This window comes from Trichomycterus rosablanca, chromosome 9 (genome assembly GCF_030014385.1).
Source record: "Trichomycterus rosablanca isolate fTriRos1 chromosome 9, fTriRos1.hap1, whole genome shotgun sequence".
In the NCBI taxonomy this organism is placed as follows: domain Eukaryota; kingdom Metazoa; phylum Chordata; class Actinopteri; order Siluriformes; family Trichomycteridae; genus Trichomycterus; species Trichomycterus rosablanca.
The window spans coordinates 4929481-4943099 of NC_085996.1; the positions used below are offsets into that span (position 1 = coordinate 4929481).

The 13619-nt window shown below is 41.2% G+C and overlaps 1 protein-coding gene across 1 annotated transcript in view; it reads left to right on the forward strand.

The window, feature by feature from the left end:
- The window catches only part of col12a1b (collagen, type XII, alpha 1b), a 119966-nt gene that overhangs the window by 80912 nt on the left and 25435 nt on the right, over positions 1 to 13619 (forward strand). Inside the window, exons 45-58 of the mRNA XM_063001716.1 lie at positions 253 to 382; positions 1340 to 1482; positions 2745 to 2874; positions 2958 to 3100; positions 3804 to 3933; positions 5196 to 5315; positions 5438 to 5584; positions 6807 to 6923; positions 8638 to 8790; positions 10033 to 10107; positions 11218 to 11357; positions 12236 to 12359; positions 12549 to 12692; positions 12783 to 12947. Of these exons, the coding sequence (XP_062857786.1) occupies positions 253 to 382; positions 1340 to 1482; positions 2745 to 2874; positions 2958 to 3100; positions 3804 to 3933; positions 5196 to 5315; positions 5438 to 5584; positions 6807 to 6923; positions 8638 to 8790; positions 10033 to 10107; positions 11218 to 11357; positions 12236 to 12359; positions 12549 to 12692; positions 12783 to 12947 (1861 nt within the window). The remainder of the gene's footprint in view (positions 1 to 252; positions 383 to 1339; positions 1483 to 2744; positions 2875 to 2957; positions 3101 to 3803; positions 3934 to 5195; positions 5316 to 5437; positions 5585 to 6806; positions 6924 to 8637; positions 8791 to 10032; positions 10108 to 11217; positions 11358 to 12235; positions 12360 to 12548; positions 12693 to 12782; positions 12948 to 13619) is intronic.

Consider the following 13619-nt stretch of genomic DNA (forward strand, 5'->3'; position numbering starts at 1 on the left):
GTTTAGGGAAGGTCTTCTCCTGTTCCAGCATGAGCAGGTCTGACCTCAGTCCCATTCACCAGCTCTAGAATTATTCGGAACACCATCAGTGCCCAGCCATACAAATTGACTAAATGAGCACAAATTCCCACAGACCTACTTAGAAGAATGGCTGTTGGGACGTCCAAGCGGTCTGGTGTCCGAATACTTATGGCCGTATTGTGTTTATCTATATATCATGGTGCTGATGTTCACCTCTGTGTTTAAATGCAGGAGCAAGTATCTGGAGGAACCACCAACACCGTCCTGAGGAACCTCTTATCGGATACGGAGTACACCGTGACCGTGGCTCCGGTGTATCCTGAGGGCGAAGGGCTCCGGCAGTCTGAGAAAGGAAAGACGCGTGAGTGCGCCAAGCTCTGCCCAAACTAATATATTTGCACTTAATACGCTGCAGTATTAAAATGAGGACATTTAGAATCTGGCTGGCACACGTGCCACTGTAAACAGTTAAAGCTTTATAAAGTCATGAGCTCGAAGGCTGTCGTGCCAAAATCAGCACCTTAAACCTGGACAGAAGTTCATTGCTGATGAACAGAATCATATGTGTGGAGGCAAAAAGGTGATGCTTTGAAAGCCAACAACACTGTACCTACTGTCAAGTGGGTCATGCGTCTCTACAAAAGCGCTAGTATGTCTGGCGCATATACGGACTACGATTGGCTCATTAAAAGGTGGGAGTAGCGCAGGGGATTCTTCATAAGTGCTGCAGTTACGACTTCTGATGGCTGATCGATGGTACTGCACACAGACGGGAGATACTGGACATCAGTGCGTGACTCTCTGTATGAACCCACCTGGTGCAGGTGAAAAGAAGCGATCAGGAGTGGACGTCCGCAGCAGTAGAGGAAGTGAGATGCGATCGGGGAACTGGATATGATTAAATGAAGAGGAAAATTGGTGAAAAATGAATTCAATCAAAAAATGCATCGTTCACAACTGCAACGGTGAAAGTGGATAGAACAGGGATAGCGCAGAACTGAGGACTGGGTGTCACAATGAATCTAAACAGGGGCCACACATGGGGCCCGCTCCAAAAATGGAAGTCTCAGCAACCTTGGGGTTCTGTGTATCACCTTCATTTTTACTAAAGCACCAAAAAACCACATCTGTTTGGGTTTTAGGGGCAGAACTCCCAGCATGCACACTATAAACCCCCAGTACTCCCAGTCTAGGCTTATCTCAGCATCTATTCCAGCTTTATGGACCCCGCCGCTGTTTTATCTCAGTTTGTGTGTGTGTGTGTGTGTGTGTGTGTGTGTGTGTAGTGTTTAAAACCAGCCGTCTGTGTGTGTTCCAGTTCCTCGTACTCCACCCAGGAACATCCAGGTTTATAATCCCACTCCCAACAGTCTGAACGTGCGCTGGGAGCCGGCGTCGGGACAGGTGCAGCAGTACCGCGTCACGTACACCCCGCTCACCGGAGTCCGACCATCTGACTTCGTAAGTGTTTCCTGTCTGTCTGGTTCATTCATGCTCGTGAGTCTGGGCGTGTCATCGTTCATTCATTCACTCGTTTATTGTTTTTTTTTTGTACTTTTGTCACTTAAATTCAAGATAATTAGCAAATTATTTAGCAAAATGTCCCAACATTTCTGAAAAATTATGTAAAATGTTTGAATTATGTAAAATGTGTACGTAACAGAGAGGTCCTCGGCCTGGAATTGGGTCTAAATTGCATTTTAAAATAAAGAAAGAAATACATTTTAAATAATTTAATAAATAAATGTAAAATAAATAAATTAATTAGTACATTTAAAATAAATAAGTAGATAAATAAATAAACTGAAAATAAATAAATAAATAAATACAAAATTTGAAACAAATAAATACATTTAAAATAAATAAATTAATTAAAAATAAAATCATTAACAATAAAAAAAATTTAAAATAAAAATTTAAAATTGAATCATTAAATTGTTTTTTTAATTAAAAGCATCTAAAATAAAAACATTTAATTAAAAAATTTCAAATAAAAAATAAAATTAAAAATTGATTTATTTAAAATAAATAAATTTGTAAATAAATAAATAAATACATTTAAAATAAAAAAATACATTTAAAATAAAAAATACATTTAAATAAAAAGATTAAAATTAACAAATTTTATTGAAAATTTTAAAATGAATGAATTTAAAATAAATAAATTAGTAAATAAATAAATAAATAAATTAAAAATACATTTAAAATAAATACATTTTTAATAAATACATTTTAAATAAATAAATAAAAAAAAAGGCAGTGTTAGCCAGCTTTCTGAGCCTCTTTGAGCGATCCACAGCTCGACAAACCCGCGTGGCTCTTTCCTTTTTCTAAATTAGATTTCAGTTGCTAATTGAGAGTCGTCAGTGGTCTACTGTATGTCCATGTTTCTTCCACACGGTGATCCGGAGGTAAATCTGCTCCTGATGGAGTCGTAACACCTTTGACAGGTACAGATCGGATTCCCCACAGCCGCCGACGTGTTTAAACTCGTGTTGGAGTCGAGCGCTCGGCGTGTTCTCTCGGGTGGCGGCCGTCCAGCTTGTTACGTAACACAGAAATGTATTCACTGTTTCATTTATTTACTGAGAGCTTTTCTCAGGCTTTGATCTCTGAGGCCTGGCTTTATATTTAATGTTGCCGGATAAATCACGTCCAGGGAATTCTTATAAGCAGGACGTACCTAAACGCTCATTTTTAACACGACCGTCCGGTCTGTGCAGGTTCTGGTTCCCGGAAACACCAACCAAGCCTTCCTGGATCAGCTGGTCCCGGACACGCCGTATTCCGTCAACGTCCAGGCGGTTTACGCAGACGGAGACGGACCGGCGCTCCCAGGAAACGGCAAAACACGTGAGCCGAACCTGATATATGAGTATCCATCACAGGAACCTATCTGAGTAGCTAGCGTGCTAACGTTATGATCCTTGTTTCAGTGCCACGCGGCGGGCCCAGGAACATGCGGGTGTATGATGCCACCACCAGCACCCTCAGTATCGGCTGGGATCACGCCGAAGGACCCGTGCAGCGCTATAGGATCTCGTACGCTCCACTGACCGGAGCCCCCATCACTGAGTTTGTGAGTATGTTCAGTCCAGTATACACTATATGGTCATGAGCTTGTCTGACATCCCAGTTCAAAAACAAATCCCGCTCTTCTGAGAAGGCTTTTTACAAGACTGTGGGGATTTGTGCCTGTTTAATCAAAAGAGGGTTTGTATGTTGGTCAAGAAAGCCTCAGTTGATGTTCCTGTTCATTCCAGAGCTGTCCAGTGGGGCTGAGATCAGGGCTCTGGAGTTTTTCTTTTTTGTCTTTAAAGAGCTTTACAGGAACAGGCCTTCCCTAAACTGTTGCTGCAAAGCCTAAAGCATGTAATCTCCTTAATATAACTGATTTATTACACCTGCGTGCAACTGTAGTGGCTGTAACACATGAATTCAATAATTAGAAGGCAGGGCCGTCCCAATACTTTCAGTGCATCCAGACTGCACACCAGGTCTTGGGTTTGAGTCTTGGTGCTACCAGCCTGGTCAGGCACCGCACGGATATGATTGGACGTGCCTTAGGAACGTACGGCTGAATAGTTGTAGCCTAGTGGTTAAGGTACTAGACTAGTAATCAGAAGGTCACTGCCAGGTTGCCACGGTTGGGCCTCTAAAGCAAGGCCCTTAACCCTCAGTTGCTTAGATAATATACTGTCGATCCAATGAAAGCATCCGCTAAATGGCTAAAATGTAAACGTGTGTGTGTGTGTGTGTGTGTGTGTGTGTGTGTGTGTCAGACCGCTGTTCCCGGTAACAGAAACAATGCCATCCTACAAAATCTGCAGCCCGACACCCCGTACAACATCACGGTGCAGGCTCTGTACGCTGATGCACAGGGAGGATCTCTGGTCGGAAACGGAAAAACACGTGAGTGGCTCTAAATTTAAAAGTATTTAATAAATAATGTATGAATAAATACATTTAAAATAAATTGTAAAAAATGTATACATTTAAAATAAGTACATTTAAAATAAATAAATAAATACATTTAAGATAAATAAAATAAATAAATACATTTAAAATAAATAAATAAATAAATTAATACATTTAAAATAAATACATTTAAAATAAATAAATTAATACATTTAAGATAAATAAAATAAATAAATACATTTAAAATAAATAAAAAAATACCTTAATACATTTAAAACAATACATTTAAAATAAATAAAAATATACATTTAAGATAAATAATGAATAAATACATTTAAAATTAATTAATAAATACATTTAAAATAAATAAATAAATAAATATATTTAAGATAAATAAATTCATTAATTAATTTAAATTAATTTAAAATAAATAAGTAGATGAATGAAAAATAAATTCGAATTAAATAGATAAATAACTAAATACATTTAAAATAAATAAATTAATAAAAAAGGGGCGGGAGTAGCCTTAGTGCTTCTCAGCCAACCAGTAGCAGCACATTTTAGGTCTCGGGTGCATGTAATTTGGAAATGAGTGGTACTCACGTTTTGAAAAAGGGTGCAGTTCATTTAAAAAGATCCTTAAAAGACGGCGGTAAATCTCCCAATTTGAAAAAAAGACTTACTAAAATACTGTTAGCTCAACATCTGTATGAACCTCACAACCTTAAAAGTTCAGGCTCCATTTTCCACGGAGTAAAAGCACAAAATCAAATCGAATAATATAAATGTTTTGTCTCTTGGCTGCTGGCACGGCTGCTGGCCTCCTCCGGCCAAATCCAGTGGAAATGAAGCCTGAACCTGCTGGACGGTTCCAGTAGTTCTTTCAGAATTAATGCGCTGTTTAAAGGTTCCTCACGAACCGCTCTGACCGCCGGGAGGACGCCGTCACTTCTTTTCACTTCTGGTTGGATCGTAAGAATAAAAACTTGGTCATTTTTCATGATTTTCTTTTTTGTTTTAGGAAAAATTTGCACTGAGAAAAGTTCAGGGAGGAGTTTTAACGTTGTTTATATTTATTTATTATTAATTCCTGCTTAGACGAGCAGAATAAGAAGCACAAATCGAGTTACAGAAGAAATACTTGCTCTGTGACTTCAGGTTTATCGGGTCTGTAGAGAAAATCTAATACTGAAACCTTTCCTAATACATTCATGCTGTGTTTGTGTGTGTGTGTGTGTGTGTGTGTGACCTGACAGTCGGCCTGCTGGAGCCCCGTAACCTCCGCGTCTCTGATGAGTGGTACACCCGCTTCCGTGTGTCCTGGGACCCGGTGCCATCACCAGTGCTGGGGTATAAACTGGTGTACCAGCCCACGGGTACGTCCCAGTACAGAGAACCACCTCACAGTCACACACATTATTAAACTGACCTCTGACTGACCTCTGACTGACCTCTGTGTGACCTCTGCGTGACCTCTGTGTGACCTCTGTGTTCTCAGATAAGGACGAGACCTTGGAGGTTTTCGTTGGTGACGCCACGTCGTATACGCTTCACAACCTGGAGCCTGGTACAACGTACGACGTGAAAGTGTTCGCTCAGTACGACGGCGGCATGAGCGGCGCCCTCATGGGACAAGGAACAACACGTACGAGTCTAGCATTGATACTCTATAGTGTTAATCTATAACGTTAATCTATATTATTAATCTTTATCATCATATCATTAATCCATAGCATTAATCCATACCATCAATCTATATCATCAAGCTATATCATTATATCATTAACCCATATCATTAATCTATAGTGTTAATCTATATTGTTGATCTGTATAATCAATCTATACAATAAATCTATATCATTAATCTATATCAATATAGAATAAATCTATATCATTTATCTATAGCATTAATCTATCATTAATCTATAGTGTTAATCTAATCTATATTAATCTATATCATCAATCTATATCATTATATCACTAATCTATATAATTAACCTATATCATTGATCTGTATTAATAATCTGTATCATTAATCTGTATCATTATATCATTAGTCTATACCATAATATTAACTTAAGTCATTAATCTATATCTTTAATCTGTCATTAATCATATCATCAATCTATATCAATAATCATATAATATATATCATTAATCTATATCATATTATCATTGTATATAATTATATCGTTATATCTATATCAGTAACCTCTATTATTAATCTATAACATCAATCCATACCATCAATCTATATAATTAATCTATATCATCAATCCATACTATTAATGTATATAATTAATCATATAATTAATCTATGATATTAATCTTTATTGTTAATCTATATAATCAATCATATCAATCTATATCATTAATCATATCATCAATCTACGTATATCATTAATCTGTATCATTCATCATATCAATCTATATTATTAATCTATATCGGTAATCTATAGCATCAATTTTATAATTAATCTATATCAAATTATCAATGTATATCATTATATCATTAGTCTATATCATTCATTTATATTATTAATCTATATCATCATTCTATATCATTAGTCTATATCATTAATTACACTGTGTTACTCAGATCAGAATCTTTTTGTTGTTGTTGCCACACCCTCCCCGGTTGAGGAGAGCCATGACTGTCTCATGTGGTTGTCCATCTTGTTCTGTGTGTCTGTGTTTTTTCTCACATCTTCCAAAAACATTCCATTAGGTGGATTGATTTCTCCACATTGCTCATTAATGTCGTCTTTAAATGCAGGATAAATAAGAATAAATAATAACTGATGACAGGTTTCTCAGTGGCTGTGTGTGTGTGTGTGTGTGTGTGTTTTTTGATCTGATGTGTTCAGTCTACCTCAACGTGACCAACCTGGAATCCTACAACGTGGCTCACGACCAGTTCTGCATCCGATGGAACCCACACCGAGCCGCCACGTCCTACAGGATCAAACTCAACCCGCTGGACCGTGAGTCACACGCAGCACCATCACTGCCATCACTCAAGGCTGAACGGCCAAAAGTATTCGGACACCTGATCATGAACATGTGTGACCTTTTTGGCTGTGACAACAGTTGCTTATCTGAGGCTTCTCACAAGACTTTGAAGTATGTCTGTGGGAATTTGTGCCCATTCTGTTGAAATAGCATTTGTACACTGGGCGCTCAAGAAAGTCTCAGTTGACGTTCCGGTTCATTCCAGAGCAGTCGAGTGGGATTGAGGTCAGGGCTCTGTGCAGGACACTGGAATTTATTCATGTCTTTATAACAGGAAAGGGCCTTCCCTAAACTGTTGCTGTATAGTTAAAGGCATATAATTGATTTATTACACCTGTTAGCAATTGCTGTGGTTGGGCAGCGGTAGCTCAGCGGTTAAGATAAAGATCCTGGACTTGTAATCAGAAGGTTACCGGTTCAAGCCCTGCTGCAAAGTTTCCCCCGTTTGGCCCCTGAGCGAGGCCCTTAATCCTCAACTGCTCAGATTGCTCGAACTGTACTCAGTCATAATTTGGATTTAAATAAAACACATGAATTCAGTCAATATAAGTGGTGTCCAAATAATTTTGTCCGTATGCATCTGATATTATCATTCAAGTTGCTAAATCTGTAGCTAATCATGCAGTTTGTTCAAGCTGCTTAGAAGCTGCAGGAAATGGTTAAAACGATGATCAGCCATCAGGACATAAACCGTGTCTTAAGAAGCACCGATGCGCTGATTTCTCAGCATTAGTCCCAGGGGCCCCGGGGCCCCGTTGACCTGCAGTAATAAGCTCCGAATCCACAGCAGGTGTGTTAGAAGGAGGAATAAAAGCTCTGCACGGTGGTGAAGCTTTATGACCGACATAAAAGATAAGAAGAACAGATCTAAGCCCTTGCCGTCAGGGATGATCAGGGTTGCCAGATGTGAGTCTCATATTATTATAAATATTCTAATAAATAAGGAATTTTGGTGCTCGGGTTGATGCTGAGGTAAATTCTGCCACCCTAATATTGCTGGGGTCCAGGGTTCGAATCCGCAGTGGTGCTATCGGCCGGTCGGGCGTCGACATACAGACATGAGAGCCTAAAATTAGCCTATCACAGAGGCCCTATCTATGATAGATCGGCATCTTGTTACTGTGCTACTGTGTGTCCTAGTTTTACGCGTGGTCTCAGACTTTTGGCCCCCACTGTGTGTATAGGACGAAGCGGCCCAGTGGGCGTCGTACCGAGGGCTCGTTAGGGCTCATGTTTTCATTTACAACCCAACCGTATCGCGCTCGAGATGCTCACTTAGCCTAATCGTTAGCGAGCCGCGTGACGCGTCGCACCATCAAACCCATGTGGTTCTCGTTCACACTGAGGCGTCTCCGAAAGGAGAAGAAAACCAAAATCAGACGGCAGCCGATTATTGGAGGATACGCGGCGATTAGTTCGACATCCTGAGTCCGTCTCGCTAAGTTTCCGGGCACAAGCGGAGCGCTAACGATTCCAGCTATTAGCCACGAAGGTCTTGGACGAGGTGCTAGGCACAATCGGCGTCAGCACGCTAGCCGGGGACCTGGGTTTGATCCTCTCCAGGTACTTCGCTTTCCTCCCAAATTAACATATGCAGAAGGTGGATTAGCTGCTGTACTTGACCCTAAATAATCCGTGGGTTCCCATCGGGTTCCTCATGTTAGCCTCTTTTATCTGCCGTTGCAGCATGGGCTCGAGGTCAGCAGGAGATCACCATCACGGCGGCACAGAGCCAGTACTGCTTCGACGGTCTGAGTCCCGATTCACTCTACAACGCCACAGTGTTCGTACAAACCCCCAACCTGGAGGGACCAGGGGTCAGCACCACGGAGCGCACCTGTAAGTAACCTACACCCCATACACGGTGTGGTCAAAAGTATGTGGACACACCTGATTATTATTGAATTTAAGTGTTTTTTCACAACACAGTTTGACAATGTCTGCCCTTCCTGACCCTGGGCTTGGGACCAGCACTGACAAGTGCATTTTTTAGGGTCTGATGTTCTCCTTTTAGGGTCTGATGTTCTTCTTTATGGGGTCTGATGTTCTCCTTTTTGGGGTCTGATGTCCTTCTTTTTGGGGTCTGATGTCCTTCTTTTTGGGGTCTGATGTTCTCCTTTTTGGGGTCTGATGTTCTCCTTTTTGGGGTCTGATGTTCTCCTTTTTGGGGTCTGATGTCCTTCTTTTTGGGGTCTGATGTTCTCCTTTTTGGGGTCTGATGTTCTCCTTTTTGGGGTCTGATGTTCTCCTTTTTGGGGTCTGATGTCCTTCTTTTTGGAGTCTGATGTCCTTCTTTTTGGGGTCTGATGTCCTTCTTTTTGGAGTCTGATGTTCTCCTTTTTGGGGTCTGATGTTCTCCTTTTTGGGGTCTGATGTTCTCCTTTTTGGGGTCTGATGTCCTTCTTTTTGGGGTCTGATGTCCTTCTTTTTGGGGTCTGATGTCCTTCTTTTTAGGGTCTGATGTCCTTTTTGGGGTCTGATGTCCTTTTTAGGGTCTGATGTTCTTCTTTTTGGGGTCCGATGTCCTTTTTGGGGTTTGATGTCCACCTTGGGGGTCTGATGTCCTTTTTTGGGATCTTATTTCCTTTTTGGGGTCTGATGTCCTTCTTTTTGGGGTCTGATGTTCTCCTTTTTGGGGTCTGATGTCCTTCTTTTTGGGGTCCGATGTTCTTCTTTTTAGGGTCTGATGTCCTTTTTAGGGTCCGATGTCCTTTTTGGGGTCTGATGTCCTTCTTTTTGGGGTCCGATGTCCTTTTTGGGGTTTGATGTCCACCTTGGGGGTCTGATGTCCTTTTTTGGGATCTTATTTCCTTTTTGGGGTCTGATGTCCTTTTTTTGGGGTCTGATGTCCACCTTGGGGGTCTGATGTCCTTTTTTGGGATCTTATTTCCTTTTTGGGGTTTGATTTTCTTTTTTTGGGACCTGATGTGCTTCTTTTATGGGGTTATGAAAGTGGCTGCCCTAGTCCACATACTTTTGACCACTTTATTGACTTTTATGTTAAAATATCAGAATCAAAATTTTGATTATTTATTTTACGATTGCTTTTATTTATTTTATTTATTGATTTATTTGTTACAGTGGTGAAGCCGACACCGTCTCCGACTTCTCCTCCTACTCCTCCTCCTCCACCCACCATCCCCCCCGGCTGGGCAGGTACGTGCTCCCTCATACAGATACTTCACCGACTGAGAACAGGAACGAAATAAATATATATTTCTTAGTATTTATCTTGCTAAATGCTATGGGGATTTGTGCCTGTTCTTTCTTTTTACGCCATTAAAACACTTTTAAAGTGAAGGACACGTCATCACAGCTTCACTAGACGTGTAATTAGTACGTTAGCACGTCGGATTAGTTCAGCGATGGACGGGAGATTAAAGGGAGGAATCTGTAATGATTAAATGGACGTGAGAGCGCGTCCCGCCACGCGTGTTTAAACATACCGAGCTCAAAGCTTTTGGACGCGCGTAATCAGGGTCGATTTATTAGTCTGGACGGCCGCCATCGTCCAATAAAAATACGTCTTTCCTAATATCTGAGAAACCCCAGATCAGCTCTGGAACTATCTGGGACCACATTCATTCATTCATCGTCTGTTTTACCGCCGCTCTAACACCTTCAGGGTCGCGGTGGGTCCAATTTACTGGGTGAAAGGCAGGAAACACCCCGGACAGGTCACCAGTCCATCACATTCACACCAAAGTCCAACTTTAGTAGCTCCTGTCGACCCGACTGCACATATTTGGACTTGTAGGAGACACGGGGAGAACATGCAAACTCCACACAGAATCAGGGAATCAAACCCAGGACCTTCTTGTTGTGTGAGGCGACAGTGCTACCCACAAGCCACTGAGCCTTGAGTTCTGGACTCAGTTGTGGGGCTATTTGGAATAGCAGCACGCCAGCTACTCCATCCGCCACTGCACCAACTCACGATCACAGTCCAGTGCTTCACTCTTGGCCATAAGGGAATCAACAGTACGAATCAGGTGACTGAACTGATTCTTAGTTCAAAGAATCAATTAGTGAGTCAGTTTACTGATTTGATTCCTCGATCGACTTTAAATGAAGCAGAAGTGTGTGTGTGTGTGTGTGTGTGTGTCCTGTAATGGACTTTCCTGCCTTACACCCGGTGAATCAGACCCACTGTGACTCTGAATAGGATTAATTGGGGGTAAAACAGACACTAAATAAAATATTTGGGTGTTTTTAGGTTGTTGTGCTTAAAAAAACTAAAACCGGCTTGTTTTTTTCCCGCCACAGTGTGTAAAGGAGCCAAGGCGGACGTGGTGTTTCTGATCGACGGCTCGTGGAGCATCGGTGAGGAGAGCTTCCACAAAGTGCTGCAGTTCATCTTCAGCATCATGGGAGCTTTCGACGTCATCGGCCCGTCTGGAATGCAGGTACGATTCAGGAACCTAAAAATAACCTAAAAATGAACGTTTAATCCGGGGGTTCAACTAGGACCTGGATTTAAAAGGCTGGATTATAAAACTCAGCTCAGAAGATTCGTTTCAGCTTTTATGATGGAGAACTTTTCAACTTTTTGCACCTTGATTTAGTCACGGTTTGATGTTCTTCTTTTTGGGGTCTGATCTCCTTTTTTTGGGGTCTGATGTTCTCCTTTTTTAGGGTCTGATGTCCTTCTTTTGGGTTCTGATGTCCTTTTTAGGGTCTGATGTCCTTTTTTTGGGGGTCTGATGTTCTTTTTAGGGTCTGATGTTCTTTTCAGGGTCTGATGTTCTTTTTAGGGTCTGATGTCCTTCTTTTTAGGGTCTGATGTTCTTCTTTTTGGGGTGTGATGTTCTTCTTTTCAGGGTCTGATGTTCTTCTTTTTGGGGTGTGATGTTCTTCTTTTTGGGGTCTGATGTTCTTTTCAGGGTCTGATGTTCTTTTTAGGTTCTGATGTCCTTTTTTTGGGGTCTGATCTCAATTATAGGGTCTAATGTTTTTAGACCGAGGCTGTCTGACACACCGCTTCTTTTCACCTGCCAGGGGCGGAGTCTCACAGAGAGCCCCACGCGCAGGCGCCTTAATCACACAGCAGAGGCCGCACTCGCACCAGCGTCCAGCCGTCGTCCCTCCTAATACAGACACACGGCAAATCGTGCGTCCGTCCAGGCGCCCGGTCAGCTGATAGCACAGCTTAGATTCGAGAGCTCGAGATGCTTATATCGGTCTTAATTTAGCTGTGTCCCAACTTTTTCTCACGTTTTGTCATTTAATAACTAGGCGCTGGTGCCCCTTGGATGTATTTATTGCCCTCCCATGTTCCTTCTAGGTGGCGTTTGTGCAGTACAGTGACGACGCAAAGACCGAGTTCAGACTGAACACTTACAGTGACAAGGGCACGGCGCTGGCCGGGCTTCAGCTCGTCCGCTACAAGGGAGGAAACACCAAGACAGGTGAGCTGCTGCTGACCAGCATTTATACACAATATATTCACACTTAATGTACAGTACATTAAATCCTGATGTATCAAATATGATTCAAAACAAAACTCATATACGCAGACTCTAATTGAATTTGTTTTTTATATATTTCATATACATATACGTATATATATATATATCTTGCATGTATTTGGTGTGTAGGCGTGGCCCTGAAGCACGTGTACGACAGAATGTTCACCTCGGACAGCGGAATGAGGAGGAACGTCCCGAAGGTGGTGGTGGCCGTTACCGACGGTCGCTCTCAGGACGACGTGAGGAAAAACGCCGCCAAGCTGCAGCACGCCGGTAAAACCACCTGACCAGGTTCTCCTGACCCCACATGGACCGGGTAACGATGGAGACGGAAGCTGACGTGGGTCTGATCTGATGTTTCAGGTTACAGCGTGTTTGTGGTGGGCGTGGCTGACGTGGACTACGTGGAGCTCCAGAACATCGCCAGCAAACCCAGCGAACGGCACGTTTTTGACGTGGTGGATTTTGATGCCTTCTCCACCATCCAGGAACGACTGGTCACCTTCATCTGTGAGACCTCGTCCTCCAGTGAGTGTAACGGCCAGCTTCCAAAAACACTGAGTCCACTCCAGATCCACCAGATACTGTTATTATTTCTTCCTAATTCCTTCTTTCATTTCCTTTCTTTATTTCCTTCCTTTTTTTCTCCCTGCCTGCTTCTTCAGCGTTGTTCTTTATGTCTTTATTCTTCCCTTTTCATCTTCTTTTTTTGTTTATTCCTTCTTTTACTTCCTTTTTCCTTTTTTTTTCTTTATCTTCACTTTTCTTTCAGTTTCCTTTGTTTATTTTGTTACATTCATTATTATTTTTTTCCTTCCTTGTTTTTTTTTTTTTTTTACATTTTATTCCTCCCCTTTTTTCTTTTTTCTTGTTTATATTTTTCTTGATTTTCTTTTTTCATTTTTTCGTCACTTTTTTGCATCTTTTTCTTTCCTTTCTTCTTTCACTTCACTCCTTTTCTGTGCATTGTTCTTTATGTCTTTGTTCCTCTTTTCTTTCTTCTTTATATTTTTTCTTGATTTCTTTTACTTTTTTCTTGCACTTTCTTTTTTTGCATCTTCTTACATTTTCTTTTCTCAAATGTAAGATGTAAGTCTTCACTTTTCTTTCTTCCTCCATTTCTTTTCATGTTTATGTTATTTATAAGCAGTAAGACTAAAGATGTTTGTGCATCGATGATCTTAATGAGTTAAAACTACA